Here is an 18,374-nt window from a genome sequence, read left to right on the forward strand (position 1 = left end):
TTATCTGTAAAACATTCATACTGATTGCTCAATAGCCCTTGCTAACTAAAGGCCGGCTCCTGCCCCTCCTTGCTCCAGGTAAGGCCCACTATTGCAGGGGGGGCGCCTCAGGGGAAGACCACCACCCAGGACACAGTGTAGGGTGGGATGAGCGGGGGCTGTGAAGGCTCCATGAATACTGGTTTTATTAACACTATAGCAAGCCTGAGGCAGGGGCCATCTACCAAGGAATAGAACTTTCAGCATAAAAATATTATAAAACACAACTACAACAAAAACAATGTAAAAATTGGCAATCCCTCCTGATTCTTCCCCCAAGAAGTAGCTCCAAAATTGTTTTATCCGAGGGTTTTTCTTAGATATATTAGTCCATGGAGTAAATAAAAATAGGATCTAGTTATATGCATTGTTTCACCACTTGCTACACTTAATTCCAGTTAAAATGCATCACAGTTGTCTTTCCAAGAGGTTTGTTGTTTTCTTTTTCTTTTTTTTTTTTAAGATTTTGTTTATTAGAGAAAGAGAGCACAACGCAGGACAGGGAGAGGGAGAAGGAGAGGTAGGCTCCCAGCTGAACAGGGAACCTGAGGATGTGAGGCTCCAACCCAGGACCCTGGGATCATGACCTGAGCTGAAGGCAGACATTTAACCAACTGAGCTACATTTCTTGACCGTGAATACTGACCTGTTCACCTCTTCTTTTCTATGAGGGTATTTCAGCACAGGTGTAAGACAAAGCAAGATTACAAATTAAGGTAAAATTCATATTCTAAGCTAAAAATAACACAGCTGATGGGCACTCAAGAAAGAAAAGGGAGGAGAAAATACTATTAAAAAGGACTTTTTTTTTTTTTTTTTTTTTTAATGCCTTTCACAACCAGGTCAAAGGTGTGTGTTTTTTTTTTTTTTACTCCTGGAAAAGGAAACAGAATCTTTGGACTAGGGACACCCATCACAACAGAAGGTGAGACACCATTCTGAAGACAGTAGAGTCAGTCTGTCCATAGTTATTGCTAAGATTGTAGTCTTCTCCCTCATCTGACCCCCTGGGCACAGGCAAGAGGCTGGAAGAAATTTTTGTGGAGAATCTGAAGAGACAGAAAGAAGCTGACAGGGCACCTTAGGAAATGGCCCCATGAACATCTCTGCAGTAACACCACAGCTGGCAAGCCCCAACTACTGACATTTGAGCAGGTGGGAAAATAACAGCAGATAGCACAGAAAAGCTTTGATGTGAAAGTCAAAATCCCTAACAAACAAAAGGAAGCGTGAAGCAAACCATGACTTCAGGGAAAGAAAACCTGAAAGCTCAGGAATGTCCTCAGAGAGGTATGGGGAGGCACAAGAGCTATGAACCCACAGCAGGGTGTGAGAAGAGGCGGGGGCAGAGCGAGCCAGAGGACACTCTTAGGGACGTGGACAACAGCTCAAAGTCTCGGCCAGAACAAAGCTGACACCTTCCAGAAAGAAAGTGGACAACCTGGGCACCTGGGTGGCTCAATTCGGTTAAGTGTCTGCCTTTGGCTAAGGTCATGGTCCTGGGATGGAGCCCCGCATCAGACTCCCTGCTTGGCAGGAAGCCTGCTTCTGCCTCTCCTCCCAGCTCCTACTCTCTGTTGCTATCTCTGTCTCTCTCTCTCTCCCAAATAAACAAAATCTTTAAAAAAAAAAAAAAGGGGGGGGGGGACAGCCTATGCAAAATCAGAGCACCTATCCAGAAGGTCCAATGGAAAGAAATCAAAGCAAGAAATCAAGAAAAATGCCCCGCATTGAAGAACAGGCATTTCCAAATAAAGGGGCCTCAACAGTAGGCAAGACACTGGATGAAAACAGCCTCCAAGGGCCATCACTCCCCTGGGTGTTTTGAATTTCAGGGAGAAAAAATCCTTTAAGCTTCAGAGAAGAGCTACATATACACGCTGAAGAATCAGAATGTCTGAAGCCTTCAACAATAACCCTGAAGACAGAAGTCAGAACAAAATGGTGTCGAACTCTGAATCAGACACATGGGTGGAAATAAAGCACTTTCAGACATACATGTTCTCAAAACTTTATATCCCCACATGTCTCTAGGCAACCCCTTAAGGAAGTGCTCCATAACAATGAGAGGGGTAATAAGTCAAGAGAGAGAGAGAGAGAGACATGGGTTCCAGGAAACCAAGGACCCAATGCAAGGGGGTGGTGGGATCTGCAGGAAGAATCCAGCAGGTTTATTGGGGGATATTTATTCCAGATGAGATTAACGAAATACTGAATTTCACTAGTTAAGAAAGACTCCATTTCTTGGAGTCTTCTCCATCTCTTAACAAAATACTGATTTCACTAGTTAAAAAATACTCTATCTCTTGAAAGGACATTTAGACAACTGGTGAATTTGGGCTTGAATTTTAGTGACCAATACACAGAAAACAAAAAACAAGACTACCAAGAACTTCAGGGAAAACAAAAACTGATGCAGGAAAGGAAAAGTTAACCCATCACACCATCTGCCTAGCTGTGAAGGGTACTATGGAGTCACAACATGAACACTAAACTCTGGACTAACCAAACTACAGGTGCACATGCTTTAGGCAGCCATGTATTTGTGCGGGGAAGGCACAGCGGTGAGAGCTAGAAATTTCACATCCACCCTCAGGGTCAAGTGAGGAGACAAGACATGTAACAAGGAGGAAAGCAACGAAACAGCAGGAGAGCACATGTGCTGTTTAGAGCAGGAGACAAAGAGGTGGACGTGTGTGCTCTGCAGGAGAGGAAACAGAACTGGGGAAGGAATGTCAGTGTCTCCTTACATGCCTTTCCACATGTATTACTCCTTTAAAAACCCAGTTGAAGAGGGACGCCTGGGTGGCTTGGTTGGTTGGACGACTGCCTTCGGCTCGGGTCATGATCCTGGAGTCCCGGGATCGAGTCCCGCATCGGCCTCCCAGCTCCACGGGGAGTCTGCTTCTCCCTCTGACCTTCTCCTTGCTCATGATCTCTCTCACTGCCTCTCTTTCAATAAATGAATAAAAATCTTAAAAAAAAAAACCTAGTTGAAGATATAACCTTGACTTGAAATAAAATTATTTAAAAAATTCAAATGAATGCCAATAAAATGTATTAAGGGAGAGTACAGATGGTCAATGTATTGTTACCAAATTAATGGCAACCATCAAGATGACTAACATGACGCCCAGACAGGTCTGGGACAACACATCTGGCTGGTCTCTAGCAGTATCTGAGGAACTTTAGCGTATCTGGTAAAACAGCCTACTAGGGATATCATATGTCTGACTTTAAGGGGCACCTGGGTGGCTCAGTGGGTTAAGGCCTCTGCCTTTGGCTTGGGTCATGATCCTGGGGTCCTGGGATCGAGCCCTGGGTCAGACTCTCTGCTCAGCAGAAAGCCTGCTTCCCCTTCTCTCTCCACCTGCCTCTCTGCCTGCTTGTGATCTGTCAAATAAATAAATAAAAACTTAAAAAAAAAATCCTTTAAAATGTCTGACTTTAAAATACAAAACAAAAAAAAACTTACTTTAGCATAAAATAACTTGTGTAATCAATTTTTAAAACGTCACAGAAATAAAAAGAGTTTCATTTTCTTGGTTTTCAAATGTTGAGTGTTGAGGTGCTTTTATAACTTAAGGGAAAAGGCATTTTGACACACTGATGCTCTCTGGCTATTTTTCCACTTGGCCAAAAACTTATCAATATGCATGCTGGACCTCTTGCCACTGTCGCTTGACAACTAAGAACTCAGTTGTGTGCCGTTTCTTCCAAGAGTTTGGTTATTTCTTAATAGTTAAGGGGAAAAGGCTTCCTATGATCACTAGCCCTGTGGGGATTGATGTATGCTGAACAGGCCTCATCAAATGTTAAGTATCACCTGGTACTTCAAGAAGTGTGTTCTCTGCTCAGACCCTTTTGATAAGTGGAAAAGTTTCAGGTGGGAAGCATTAGTGGAGACCCTAGCTCATCCACTTGGGACTGCTCCTAAGTCATCCAAGTGGACAGTGTAATCACTTAAAACCTGTTCAAGTCACAGCATCCTAGACAGGACTAGAAGGGCATGAAGCCCTTCAGAACAGAACCTGAGCGAGGCCCTCCACCATCTGAGATGTTAGCAGTGTACCCAATTCTCAACTCCTTGCCCATTTGTGTCACCAACTACAGCTGTCACGCATCCCGTTGGTAGAAGCTAGTCTTCCTGTTTAGAACACCCCATGCCGGCAACACTCTTACTCATCCTCTAAATGCAGTTCAACAACTACCTTCTTTGTAAAAACTTTGTAACAGGTAATTAGCGCCTCCTCCTTCATATCTCCATACTTTGTACATATTCCCACTGCTGCACTCAAAACACTGTAGCCTAATTATTTTACAGGTGAATCCCCCATACTAGACCATACACTGCTTAAGGAAAAGAAAAAGGTCTATATCCTCTTTAGGTTTCCATCCCTAGAATCCTTGTGAGTGCTCGGCACACAATTCGCAATGTATGTTCCCGGGAGAAGGGCAGTTATGAGGCCAAAGTCAGACAATCAGATGCCCCAAACAAGAAAACCAAGGGAAGCACGCACACAACTTGGCGATTCAAGAACAGTTCTCCCATCAGGCCGGGGAGATGTCAGCCTGGCCCACGGGGGAGGGCCCTGCGACAGCCACCGGCTGGGGCCGACCGCACCTTAGGGGTGGCTCGCTTTACGCAGCTGACGTCAACTCGGTGGGAGGAAATGAGGTGAACCCACGAACAGGGCCCGGCACACACAAGGACTTAATGGAAGTTACCGGGAAGTTTAGTCCTCACTAATTGAAAGTGGCTTTCAAATGTTGTCCCTCAAGAGTTGAAGGGGCGCTGCTCCGTCTCCTAGCGTCAAAGTCTCAAGACAGGCTGCCTGCCGGCTGGTGTTTCCCTCCCAGAGCACCGGGAGCTCCAAAAACAGGGCCTTCTTCACCAAACCCCTTTCCCGACTCCTGTACAGCACGGCTTCCACACTCAACGAGGTTAGCTCGGAGGCGCTTCTGGTTCTAAAGCGTCAAACCCTAACCCAGGCGGCAGGTCTGAGTCCACAGACCGACACCGCTCTTACTCTGTCGTGCGGCACTGCCGGCCGCCGCAGACAAAATCCCAAGTGTGCCGTGCCCTGCCGTAATCCCTGCCAGCCAAGAGGTGACGGTCCCGCGGAGGACACCAAGCCACGGGGACGGCCACTCCCTGGAGGCCTCAGAGCGCTCCCCTGCCCACAAGGAGGGCTCAGTGAAAGCCACACGGAGAGGCTTTTCCTGTGGTCTCACAGGGACCCAAACCCTCTCACTTTCCGAGGCGATGCCCCGAACACCTAACCCCTTCTCCAGCGACGCCCTCTCGGTGCCCCCAGGGACCCCCCCCCTCCCCAGCCATCGCCCATCAGAGGCCTCGGAAACTGTTTACGCTCAGTCAGGGGTCTTCCACAAGCGCTCCCCGATCGAGGCATTTGCATCGCGCCGCTGCGGGCCTGCAGGCCGCCGGCAGGGAGAAAGGACACACCGGCCGGCGCAGCTCCGTGGCTGTACCGAAGCCACGTCGCCGCGGTGGGCTCAGGGACGCTCCCCGGTCTCACCTGGCGACCTGCCCGCAAGGAGACCGCGAGAGGCCGCGCCCGCCCCGCCCTCCCCCCGGGGCACAGGCCCCAGCCCGGGCGCAAGAAGGCCACGTCCCCGGGGACGGACGCCCAACTCGATGGTCCGCGCACAGCCCCGCCGGATCACGTGACCCCCAGCGGCCAATGGGGGCAAAACCCCCACACCATCGAGACGACGGCGGCCCGGGGCTAGAGCAGCCCCGTCCGGCTGCTCGCCGTACCCTCCGCAACCCCGCTCCGGCTCTCCCAGCTCGGTGCTGCCGCCATCTTCCTGGAGGAGAGGGCCGGAGGCGAAGGCTCCCGGCCCGTGGTCGCTCCGCACTCTTACCCTGACCTGTCCTACCCCGTCCACTTCTCCTCAGCGGTCACTTAGCTCCTTGTAAAGAAACACCCTTCATCCCACTCTACGTACCCACAAGGCAAAGACTCACATTACCTGTTCCACTCTTATCAGCGTAAAGAAACCAAGCTCATAAGGTAGGAACCGTGGCGAAACAGGGACAAGCCGCCATCTTGGTAAAGGAGAAGAGGCTACGCTTGACCTCCCCCCCCACCCCCAGCCTCTATATGGCCAACTGCCGTGGGAGGGGCACGGCGCCTGCGCAGAGGCGGAAAACGCGGACAGGCCTACGCCTGCGCACTCGAAAGCCGGCGAATGGGGGTGGGGAGGAAGGCCAGGTTGCGCCGAGCCGTGGAAAGCGTTGGCAAGGGGGCGGGTCGACGTGATGACGCCATCCGCGCACGGGGTGGAACAGGGCGGAGCGCGAGCGTCCGTCGGGCACTGGGCGGGTCCGCGGCGCGATCGGTAGGTGCCTGTTCATCTGCTCGTCGGCGGTGAGTTCTTGCGGGGAGTCCCCGCCGTGGCGGGGGGCGCGACCTGCAGGCCGACGCAGAAGGGGCGGGTGTCCGCTGGCCGCGGGCGGTCGGTCGGTCGGCTGCGGGAGCGCGCGGGCGGGGCGGCTTGTTTGGTGTGGGGGAGGGGCGGCAGGCCCGGGGTCCCCGGCTCTCCTCCTCCTCCGCGGGGTCCGCGGTCTCCCAGGCCCTCACGGCGGGATGTGTCCCGGAAGAACCCAAGGCACCCCCCCCTTCCGTCCCAGGGCGGTTTCGGTGGGGCGGTCTCGGCGCTGGGCCCGGGGCGCCCACCCGGCGCTGGCGGTCGTGGTTGGGGAGGGAAAGCCCAGGTTTCGGCCTGTGAGGCGTCCGGTCGTCGCCCCGACCTGGCCCTTCCACCCCACAATCCTCTGGCGGAGAGGAGCCCTCACACGTTATTGACGTCTTGGTGAGCTCCCAAGACTCCTCCTGGCCGCAGACGAAGCAGGGGAGAGGAGGAGGCGGCGGCCCCTGCCCGGTGCACCGCTGGGCCCGGAAGGATGGGGGTGGCGGCCACCATTCCCACGAAGGCCTGACCTGTGGCTGCCTTTGCTCTCAGGAAAGTCCCCGCTTGGTGGCCGGAGGACCCACAAGACCTGGCCGCCTTTTACCTTTTTGGCTCATTTTTGTCAGTACCAGTCCCTTATCTTGTCTGTCCTCCCGCCACACGTAGAGCTGAACTTGCGGTTCAAACTGCTGGGTCTTTGTCACCTTTGGTCTTGCCCCAAATCCTTCTTTCTGTTTGAAACCCAGTAAGCTCCCCCACCTTCTTTGTTTTTTCTTGTGTAGTCCCTTCTCTGTTGTTCAGGATTCGGCCCAGTATAGATTTCCTCTGGCTGGATTAGGTGCGCGCTGGATGTCGGCCCTTATTGTTCCTTCTGGTAGCTATCTACTAGATTGTTGCTCTTTGAGGGGCAGGAGATGGGCGAGTCTTGTCACCCTTACCCTGTGTCTAGCACAGTGACTGGCACATAGTAGGTTGTTAGAAGTTTCTTGAACAGTCCAAATCATTGTAGTGTAGAGGTCCCGAAAACTGTTTCCTAGTGTTTGTAATTTGAGGTTCATTAGTTTCCGTTTTGGTAGCTGCCACTCAAACTTTCTTTGTACCACCCATATCCTAACTCACAATGTGTACTGCTTTGTCAGATCTTGGCACTCAGCTGTGAAGGTGATCCTGATGCTTTTCCCCATTTTCCACTTGGATTTCTCACCTGGCACAGCACTCCAGGGTAAAGAACAAGGGCTTCTCAATCAGATCACATTTGCATTGACTGCCTTTGCGCTAGCAGGGTGACCTAGAGAAATGGGAAGGAAAGGGGGTGAGACGGTCCTCTGTCATAATACATAAATGTGATTCAGGTCCCCTTTTATACCCAACTCCTTCTTATACCCAAAGACAGAAACTGTTGAAAAAGAAAAAGGTGTTTTTTATTTTTTTCCCAGAGAGAAGGGGACATCAGAACTCATTCGGCAGCAGAATTGGGTTGAAGCCATTTTATATTCTGTATTTATACCAATTTGTGTTAATGGTCATGTATATCACTATAGAAGATACATTTGATTGTGGGGTGTGCTGTCCAAGTAGCCATTGAGGAGGTTGTGTTGTATAGTGTATGTACCTTCTTAAAATCCAAAGAATCTGAATGCTGAATGTCTCAAGAGCCCGCCCTGGATTAGGGATTATGGACATTTGGGGTCTTGTACAGCAGGGTCATTTTGTGTGTGGGGGTAATGTATGTAAATAGAAGATTAAACATGTTTGTAATTAGTAGTGAGGGGCAATGTACTAGTGTAAATACCACTAGCAAAATAAATTTATATGTATTGCCAAGAATCTGATTTTATCCATCTGTTTTTCATCTTTTGTTTTGGAAAAGTTGCTTTGTTCTATGAGAATTGCTCTGTGGAAGAAGGAAGCCACGTTCAAGTAAAGACAAATGTTTAAACAATTGCTAGCATCTAGGATGAGCACTACCGGAAAGAACAAAATTTTTATTTGACCATAGTGAGTTTGGGAAATCAAAATGGACTGCAGTCATGGTTTAAATTAATCAACAGTAATTAGCATCTTGTGTTGTAGGATCAAGGCTTTCTCACTGAAAACCATGTGCTTCAAAAAGTTCCACTTTCCTCTTTCAATTTTCATTTTACATTAGTTAGCTAGTAACTTATATTGTTCCAAAATCGTAGTGGATCCAAATTATATCTCAGGGAAAAAAACTGAGTATAAAATAGCATATTTCAAGAAAAACTTGCTAAATTAAAGAATTCATAGCCTGTTCCAATAATTGTATTCTCTATTATTCTATACATGTGCTTCCAGATAGGTCTCCCTGCCTTCCCTCCAGCAGGAAACTGATAGGGAGCAGTGAAAGTTCCCCTTCTCTCCAAAGGAACAGCTTCTGTCCTGCTGAACAGGATAAGGTGAACACAGGTGGGCTCGAGGTACAGCATTTTCACGGTGTTCAGATGAAGTTGGTCAGAACCCAAGCAGGGGTCCAGGACTCACAGAGAAGAAGCAAGTCTGTTCAGGAGAGACCTCCATGACAGTCCTGTGTCCTATTGGGCTGGTATGAAATAAGATACATGTGATAGCTTTTAAGGCAAGTTCCCACTTGTACTCTTCCATGTAAACTTGGAAGATCACATTATCCAGTCCTTTAAGAAAAAACCCACATTAGGATTCCATCTGGGGTTGGACCATATTTATATACTAATTCAGGAGAAATAAAAATGTATTGATTTACCTAGACCCTATTTTTTCTAAATTTGTTCTTACATGCTTGGTTGCTTTTTGTTTTAATTCTGTTGTAAATGACATTTCACCCCTATTTCCATTCCTTTATGTTCATTACTGGTACAGGAGGGAATTATTTTGTGTCTGGCTTTTATCCAGCCGCCTTACTAAATTACTTTATTCTAGATTTTTTTTAAGATTTATTTATTTGGGTGAGGGGAGGGGCCGAGAGAATCTTGAGCAGACTTGCTGCTGGGCACAGAGCTGGAAGTGAGGTTCGGTCCTCGCCCCCCCACCCTGAGATCATGATCTGAGTTGAAATCAAGAGTTGGAGGCTCAACTGACTCAGCCACCCAGGCGACCCTAGAGTTTTTGTTTAACTGAACCATTTGTGTTCGGTCTATTTATTCTTATCAGTGAAAAAGCTTTTGTTGTTTCACTGAATTTCATGGTGAGATTACAATATGAGGATCTTGTTTGGATCTTAATTCAAATGAACAACCAAAAAATGAGACAGAGAATTAAGCATTTTTTTTTAAATAATTACAGTGGTAATGGGCCTCCCTGCCTAATTAGTGATTATAATTTAAATAGACTTAGTATTCCATTGTGGAGAGAGTAACATTTACCATTGGTGTTTGGGAATACCCTGGGTTTTATTTAAGCAGTTTCCTTAGTGTTTTTATTATAGGTGGTTGCTAAATTTTATCATATGTCTCTTCAGCATCTATTCATATAGAATTATCTCCTTTAATTTGTTGTAACGGCTTTATGTAGATAGATACTTTTGGTATATTTCTGGAACCTAATTGCTAACAAATTATTTCATTGAGAATTTTTGCAGTTTATATGAGTGAGATTGACATACCTCTATCTAGCCAGCTTTCTTACGTCTCTCTCTGGTTTGTTGCTAAGAGTTGTAGTTTCTTCATAAAATGAATTGGAGTGCTATCCCTTTTTCTGTACTGGCCTAAATGACATGGGTGTTACCTGTTCAGGGTTGGATGGAATGCAGCTCTAATTCTCCCTGCTTTTGGTCCCTTCTTCATTGGTAGATTTTATTCAGCTGTTCAGTGGTATTTGTTCTCGTCAGGTTTTCCAGTTCTTGGTTCCATTTTGGTAATTTACAGTGTCTGGGAAGTCATCCATTTCTTCCAGATTTTCAAATCTGTGGCCATCTTGATACATGGAGTCTCCTGAGTCTATCTTTTTTAACTTCTTTTCTGTATTGGCCCCCACTCCCTGCCCCCGCCCCTAAATGGGACTTGTGAAGAAATTTGTTTCAAAGAACTAGCTTTTGGGTCTATTTATTTTTCTACTGAGTTACTTCATTTCTCAATACTGTGAGAACAAATTTATCTTTTGTATTCTTTAATGAATATCTAAAACTGAAATTCTCATCAGAGTCTATGAAGCTTTTACGGTGTCCCACAGATCTGCTTTTGTCTTCTTTCCATTGTTAGCTAGATAGCTTGAGATTTTGCTTTTGTCACCCTCATTTAACCAAAGGATATCCAGAGTGTTCCAAATAATTGGGGTTGTATTTTATCCCCCCAGCCAGTTTTAACAGATCACAAGTTGAAAATATCAGTTGTAAAAATATATTTTGAAATTTGCTTAAATTTTCTTTATAATAGTTACTTGATTTTTTTCACTAATTGCTTTTCTTTATTAACTCAAGATTCTGTGTCTGTTAATTATAGCTTATTGGTTGTATCACACATTCTTCTGCCCTTGCCCCTATTCTGTTTACTGAATCTGTAATTTGGAGAGATGCTTGCTATTAAAGTCTTGGATTTGATTTATATTTTTATCAAGTTCACGTAGTATATTTCCTAGTCTTTGCTTTATGTATTTATCTACTGTAATGTTTTGTATATGCAAGTTTAGGAATGTTATATCTTCCCTGCAAATAGTTTCTTTTATCACGGTCACATTTTTACCTTAAATTTCACTTGGACTGATACTGTTGTCTGTTCTTTCTTTGTGTTTGGCCAGTCCAGTATCTTTTAGCCTGTCCTTTTGTTTTTAGCATTTTTGTTACTTTGTTTTAAGCATATCCGTCCACTTAATGATTGATTTTATTATTTTTCCTCTTGTTTCCTTTCCATAATTTTGCTGGCTTGATCAAATTGCTATTCCATATCTGTCTCTTAATTTGGAAGTTTGCTTTTTTTTTTTAATGGTTACCTTTTCTTTTATAGACACGCTTAATTTCTATATTTGAAAAAAAGATGTCTGCTGCTTCTTCTGCCCCTTCACCTCTCCCTTTGGAATGCTCTCACTCTCGTTGCCAACTCAGAGGTTTTGCTGAGGTAGTTTAATACTAATCCTTATATTATTCATAGAATTTTTCTAGGATGTCCCTTCTGTTCAAGAGACCTTAATTCACTCCAGACAGTTGGTTAATGTGTGGACTCTGATCTTTGTTCTTCTAAGGAAAATTTTTTTCTATTATTCTTTTCCTCCCTCTGTCCCTTCTTAACTTAATGAGAACTCTTTCTGTTAACACAGTAGATGGCCTAGATTGTTCCTCCAAGTCTTTTACCCATGATCATCATCTTTGTATTTTTGCCTGTGCATTAAGAATTCTTATATTTGGTCTTCCCAGTCACAGTTTGAGTCTCAGCTGTGGACGTTTGTTCAACTGAGCTACCAGTGTCTGAGTTTGAAAATCATAGTTTTTAGGTCCAGCAAGTTTTGTTTCTTTTCTTTTCTTTCTTTTTTTTTTTTTTTTTTGAGATTTTATATATTTGAGAGGGAGAAAGAGAGAGAGCACGAGTGGTAAAGTGGGGCAGAGGGAGAGAGAAAAAATTACTACTCTCCACTGAGCCAGGAGCCTGATGTGGTAGGCTCCATCCCAGGACCTTGAAATTGAAATCATGATGACCTGAGCTGAAGGCAGACACTTCACCAGCTGAGCCACCCAGGCGCCCCCAGTTTTATTTCTTTTAAATAGTGTACTTGCGTCTTCATTCTAGTGATACTATTTTTGGGGGTCAAATTATTGCCTTCCGGGGCGCCTGGGTGTCTCAGTCGTTGAGCGTCTGCCTTAGGCTCAGGTCATGATTCTAGGGTCCTGGGATCGGGCCCCATGTCTGGCTCCCTGCTTGGCGGGGGGTGCCTGCTTCTCCCTCCCCACTCCCCCGCTTGTGTTCCCTCTCTTACTATGTCTCTCTCTCTCTCTGTCAAATAAATAAATAAAATCTTTTAAAAAAAAATTACTGCCTTCCTCCTCCTGCACCTTGCCTATTTAACTCTTTTTGAAGAAGGGAGATGTGGTCACTGGAGTCATTATGCTCGGGACCTCTGTTCTCCAAGCTTTTCCAGGATCCACTGTATTCCTTTCCTTGCCAAAAGGTTCTTCAGAATTCATCTCTTGCTTCTGTTCTTGCCTAACAGTCCAACTTCCCTTTAAGTTTGCCTTAATTCCCCACCTATGCTTGGAGGTTTCCATACCTCCTCAGTCAGTGGTCCTCCCTTTTAGCCCAGGCCTGAACAGACACTCCCTTCTCAGCAGTGGTGGTGCCAATAGTTTGCGAGGCTGCACATGAGTCCACAGCCCTCTTCTGCCTCTCTTCTTATTCCTGCCAGATAGGTGAGAGTAAGACTTCCAGTGGGCCACTAGGAGAACCAAGACTATGATGCAAATCCTACAGCTGCCAGCCTTCATTAACCAAACCACATATGGGGGTGCAGGACCCTCATGTCTTCAGAGGTGGTTGGGAACAGTTACATTCAGAAAGGAAAAAGGGTGTGCAGTTTTCAGGAATGTTAAGGTTTGGGGGATGGGGAGACAAGAACAGGAAAGAAACTTTCTACTAAGTTTCTAAGCTCCAGAGGGAATCAAATCTGACTGCATTCATATATCTCTTGATTTTGTTACCAAAGGTTAGCCAGTTCCAGACTCCATGTTCCTCAAAGTTTCAAGTCTTAAAATTCATTTTAAAATTCCAGATGTCTCTAGAACTGTTACTCTCCTCAAGCACTCCAGTGTGTTCAGTCCTTTTCCTTTTACTTATAAATGTTGTTCTGTGTGCTCCATTGTCAAAAACTAGTTCTCAGGATTTCAAGGAACCTTCAATAGCAAATAGTACTCTACAAGCACCCTTTCCTTGTAGACAGGTTTCAAAGAGAGGAAGAAAAATCATAATTCAAGAGGTCATGAGCATTTGTGTTTTTCTCCTGTTGTGTCCCTGGTGCTTCACATATAATCAGTACTAAAGTTAGTTTGGATATTATTGGAAATATGGAATGTTTGTATATATACATACGTATATATGGCTGATTTAATTGATCTAATTTTTTATATTTAATTTATAATGAGATAATCTCATTTTTATAATTTGATGCAATTGACAAGGTGAGTGAAACATAAGGTGTTCATGCTTTGTGTGTAAGTCTTTACATGTCAATTCATGCTACATCAAATGTGTGTATACATATAAACATATACTTTTTTTTTTAACAGATCAAGGAAACTTCACTGAAGATGTCTAAGGTAAGAGATCTTCTCATTTCTCTACAGTACAAGGAGAAACTGCTTTGTGTTTTCAAGCTGTTTATACTCAAGACTTATATGACTCATTTTTAGTATAACTGATATATTTGATTCATTGAGACAGTTCTGATTTGACATTTTAAAAGCTTTGAGCTTTCTTTTTTCAGATTTCCAGTTTCTTGTTTCTAAATGCATGAGTACCAATCCATTTAACCTACTTTGCTTCATTCCCAGCAGACCAATCAAATAATAATTTAAAATTCAAATAATTTATCATTATGAATTTTGTAGGGTTCTTACACTTGATAAATTGGCATATATCAGCTCTGGCAAATTAGCACAGAGCCCTGAAATAAATTAGTTCTAAAAGGCATGCTGAGAAAAGCAGAACTTGTGGCTAAAATTGCAAGATTATTACTTTCTTTTTCTTTTGGAGTGTTTGGGTATTCATTACTATCTGATGCATAATCATCGTACTAATTTTTGCTTTTTTAAAGTATATATATCTTAATTTGTGAGAACTAATGATATCTTTGTCACAGGTTTGGTTATATCTTAAAAGTAACTGATAAGGTGTTTTTTTTGTGTGTGTTTTTTTTGTAATATCTTATTTTAGCAACAGCCAACTCAGTTTATAAATCCAGAAACTCCTGGCTATGTCGGATTTGCAAATCTTCCCAATCAAGTTCACCGAAAATCAGTGAAAAAGGGTTTTGAGTTCACACTAATGGTGGTCGGTAAGAAATTAGCTTATATCTTCAAGCTTATTAAATAAGTGGATATTTCCCCTTCCCAAACTTTAGGGTTTAATAGTGTGGCCTATAAAGTCAAAAGAAAGATTCCTTTGTTGCCAGAATCCAGTAACTGGGAATTTGAAAAAACAATTCTTTAGAAAATTTTGTTGAAGAGTAAAATTCTAATATTTCTGTCATTTTCTTGTTTGTATGTGGTAAAAGTGCTGGTGACCCTCCAAAATGGCCACAGTGACTCTTGCCTCCTGGTGTTTCTGATACTTTCTACCCCCTCCCCCATTATGTAGGGCTTACCCATGTAGCCAGTAGGATATGGCAGAAATGAAGGTGTGTGATTTTGAGACTGGGTCATAAAAGAGATTGCAGCTTGCACCTTAACTTCTCTTGAATCACTCACTCTGGGGGATGCCAGTCACTGTGTTAGGAGGACCAGCCAGCAGCTTTATAGAGAAGTCCCCCAAAGCAGGGAGCTGAGACCTGCCAGTAGCTGAGTGTAAGCTGTTCTAGACCTTCCTGAACAAAGTTAGAAACAAGCCCTGTAGGATTAAGCTGATTGACAAATAAGCTGTTGTCAGGATAAAAGCCATCATTCATTAAAGAGGGATGTCAAAATCCAGTTTACGATGTAACATTTAAAATTGCTAGCATCCAATAAAAAGTTAACTGTTTATGCAAAGAAACAAAACAATAGCACATAACCAGGAGAGAAATCAGGCAATAGAAACAGATCCAGAAATGACAGAGGTGATAGAATTGGTGAACAAGAATTTTTACTATTTTATTTATTTTTTTAAGATTTTATTTATTAATTTGAGAGAGAGAGAGAATGAAAGAGAGAGAACATGAGAGGGGGAAGATCAGTAGGGAGAAGCTGAAGCAGGGAGCCTGATGCAGGACTCAATCCAGGGACTCCAGGATCATGACCTGAGCTGAAGGCAGTCACTTAACCAACTGAGCCACCCAGGCACCCAAAAACTTTTACTATTTTAAATATGCTTCTGGTACCTAAAGGAGAATATAAATGAAATAAAGATAACCAAAAAGCACTTAACAAATAACTAGAGATTTTTAAAAAATAACAGCATTTGAGATGGAAATTTTTCTGACGTACATGACAGTGAATTGAATATATCCAGACACCAAGTAGAATATATATAAAGAAAACAACACTAGGGCACATAATAAACAGTTGGTGAAAAGCAGTTATAAACAGAAAAATCTTCCAAGGAACGCAGTGGGTGGTGGGAAACAGAAACATTGCATACAGAGGATGGAAGGGTAAAAGGACCACTGACTTAGCAGGAATAACATAAGCCATAGGAAATGATAGTTTAAAATACTGAAAGAATAAAACCATGAGCCTGGAATTCTGATGGAGACTTTAAAAAAATGAAATACAGGGCTGCCTGGGTGGCTCAGTGGGTTAAGCCTCTGCCTTTAGTTCAGGTCATTATCTCAGGGTCCTGGGATCAAGTCCCGCACCGGGCTCTCTGCTAGGCAGGGAACCTGCTTCCTCCTCCCTCTCTCTCTCTGCTTGCCTCTCTGCCTACTTGTGATCTCTCTCTGTCAAATAAATAAAATCTTTTTAAAAAAAATGAAATACATTTTTAGGTAAAAACTGAGAGAATTTATCAGACCTACACCAGAAGAAAGATGGTTTTTTTTTAAAGATTTTATTTATTTATTGGACAGATAGAGATCACAGGTAGGCAGAGAGGCAGGCAGAGAGAGAGAGGAGCAAGCAGGCTCCCCGCAGAGCGGAGAGCCTGATGGAGGCCTCGAGCCCAGGACCTGGGATCATGACCTGAGCTGAAGGCAGAGGCTTTAACCCACTGAGCCACCCAGGCACCCCAAGAAAGATGATTATTAAATGGGATTTTTCAGGGTAACAGAAAAGGTAGAGCACTAGAAATGGCAACTGTGTTGGTAAACAAACACTTTTTTTGGTTTTTCATTTCTTTCAATGATAATTACCTTTATAGCAAAGTTAATGAGGTATGACGTTGGAGTATGATGAACCAGAGTAGCAAGGGACAGGAGGGTGTGTAGAAGGGCTGCTGTAATACATTGACCTCATGGAATATTCTGTAAGAGAGGGATGCTAAGTTAACATGGCTTGTTGTCAACTCTGGAGCAGCCATTAGAAAAGGAAAACAAGGGTTTGACTAAAAGCAAATAGGTTTGATAAACTAGAACACAAGAACCTGTTTAATCCAAAAGAAGGCAGATAAAGACGAGATGAGACAGATGGGGAGAGGGCAGCTCTCTGGCCGAAGGGGCGCAGCCATGACTGTGGCAGGTGAGAGACAGGATGAACCTGAACAACCAGAGCAGAAAATCTCATGCGGAACCCAACCATGAGAAACCTCACATGGCTCCATCAACACCAGACAGCAGACTTCGGTCTACTACCTGGATGTTCCCAGACGCCAAAAAGTAGGTGTCAGAAACATGCAGGGGACAGTGGAAAACAATGTCTTAACTGTATGTACACTTAATAACAAAGCTCAGTGAGGTGTGGTGCAGAATCAGGAAAAATAATTTGTGAGAGTGGGTTTTTAACATTCTGCATAGTAGTTTTTGAAACAAAATCAGTAATGTTTCAGAATATTAAAATAATGCTATCAAACAATGTGACCTAATTGACATTCAGAGCACTGTGCTGAGGGACTACAAGGTAACACATTCTTTTCAAGGGCACATGGAACTTTCACAAATGCTAGTCTTTATTATTTTTTTGTTTTTTAAGATTTTGTTTATTTATTTGACAGCACTAGCAAGAGGAATGGCAGAGGGAGAGGGAGAAGCAGACTCCCCGAAAGCAGGAAGCCAGATGTGGGGCTCAATCCCAGGACTCTGAGATCATGACCTGAGCTGAAGGCAGAAGCTTAACAACTGAGCTCCCCAGGCGTCCCCCAAAGACACTCTTTATGGCGAGAGTATTTTGGTAGGCCAGTATTACCCCATAATCAGTAATGAGAAAAGTACAGACTAACTCTTAATGAGCGTAGACACAAACATCTCAGTGAAGTTAAGGCAAGTCCAGCAATACATAAAAATGCTCATTAACATAGTCACTTTTGCTACAGTACAATGTATATGTGCTCCGTAAAAATCACCATGTTAGGGGCGCCTGGGTGGCCCAGTCATTAAGCATCTGCCTTCGGCTCAGGTCATGGTCCCGGGGTCCTGGGATCAAGCTCTGCATAGGGCTCCCTGCTCAGTAGGAAGCCTTCTCCCTCTCCCATTCCTCCTGCTTCTGTTCCCTCTTTTGCTGTGTCTCTGTCAAATAAATTAAAAAAAAAAAAAACCAACAACACACCATGTTATACAGTAATGCAGTTGAAATCATAGGCTCCTAAAGAAAACAAGGGTACAAGACTCAAAACCCGATTTCGGTGGCATATTTAGAAGAGAGTGAGGAATGTAATCAGGATGGTTTTTACCTTGTTAGTTGGTTAAAATACTATCTGATGTCAAATGTAGTCACTATGGGTTGACTAGTCCCTGAAGTTTGTCAAATTGGGCATCAGGAAATGGTGGAAGGTTGGCTATGTGAAAATGGATGGGGAGCTGTGCCAAGAGGATTGAGTGGCCGTTTCCCACGATACCACTTTACTGAGGTTGTTGGGAGCTCTGGGAGTACATGTTGGGAGTAAACTTTCATGGCTTGATTTTACTGGGTGTGGTTCTCTGTGTTCACCAGTTTAACAACAGTGAAATTACACATAAACAGATACAAAGTTTATATTATGTCGAAATTGTTCCCAAACATACCAGTTGTGTTGGAACAAATTCTCAACTTCAGGGCTCATGTTATGGCAAAGCTGACTGTATATCCTAACCAATGGGGCTTATCCCAGGAGTGTGTGGTTTAACATTGGAAAATCAGTCCTCATGGTTCTGAAGGGGAA

General features: G+C 44.1%; 2 protein-coding genes across 5 annotated transcripts in view; one reads left to right on the forward strand and one right to left on the reverse strand.

The window, feature by feature from the left end:
• The window catches only part of HDLBP (high density lipoprotein binding protein), a 72,024-nt gene extending 65,878 nt beyond the window's left edge, over positions 1-6,146 (reverse strand). The window contains exon 1 of the mRNA XM_032857710.1: positions 6,037-6,146. The gene's annotated coding sequence lies outside the window, so the exon portion shown is untranslated. The remainder of the gene's footprint in view (positions 1-6,036) is intronic.
• SEPTIN2 (septin 2) overlaps positions 5,966-18,374 on the forward strand; it is a 31,997-nt gene continuing 19,588 nt past the window's right edge. Inside the window, exons 1-4 of one of the 4 annotated variants that reach the window (XM_032857713.1) lie at positions 8,354-8,475; positions 8,794-8,904; positions 13,679-13,708; positions 14,325-14,445. In XM_032857713.1, coding sequence (XP_032713604.1) covers positions 13,700-13,708; positions 14,325-14,445 — 130 coding nt within the window. In that variant the 5' untranslated portion in view covers positions 8,354-8,475; positions 8,794-8,904; positions 13,679-13,699. Of the gene's footprint in view, positions 6,078-6,399; positions 6,448-8,353; positions 8,476-8,793; positions 8,905-13,678; positions 13,709-14,324; positions 14,446-18,374 lie in introns of those variants that run through there. The other 3 variants (XM_032857715.1, XM_032857712.1, XM_032857714.1) reach the window with 3 other exon arrangements.

The sequence above is a fragment of the Lontra canadensis genome, unplaced genomic scaffold (assembly GCF_010015895.1).
Source record: "Lontra canadensis isolate GAN:19392208 unplaced genomic scaffold, GSC_riverotter_1.0 scaffold13, whole genome shotgun sequence".
Lineage (NCBI taxonomy): Eukaryota > Metazoa > Chordata > Mammalia > Carnivora > Mustelidae > Lontra > Lontra canadensis.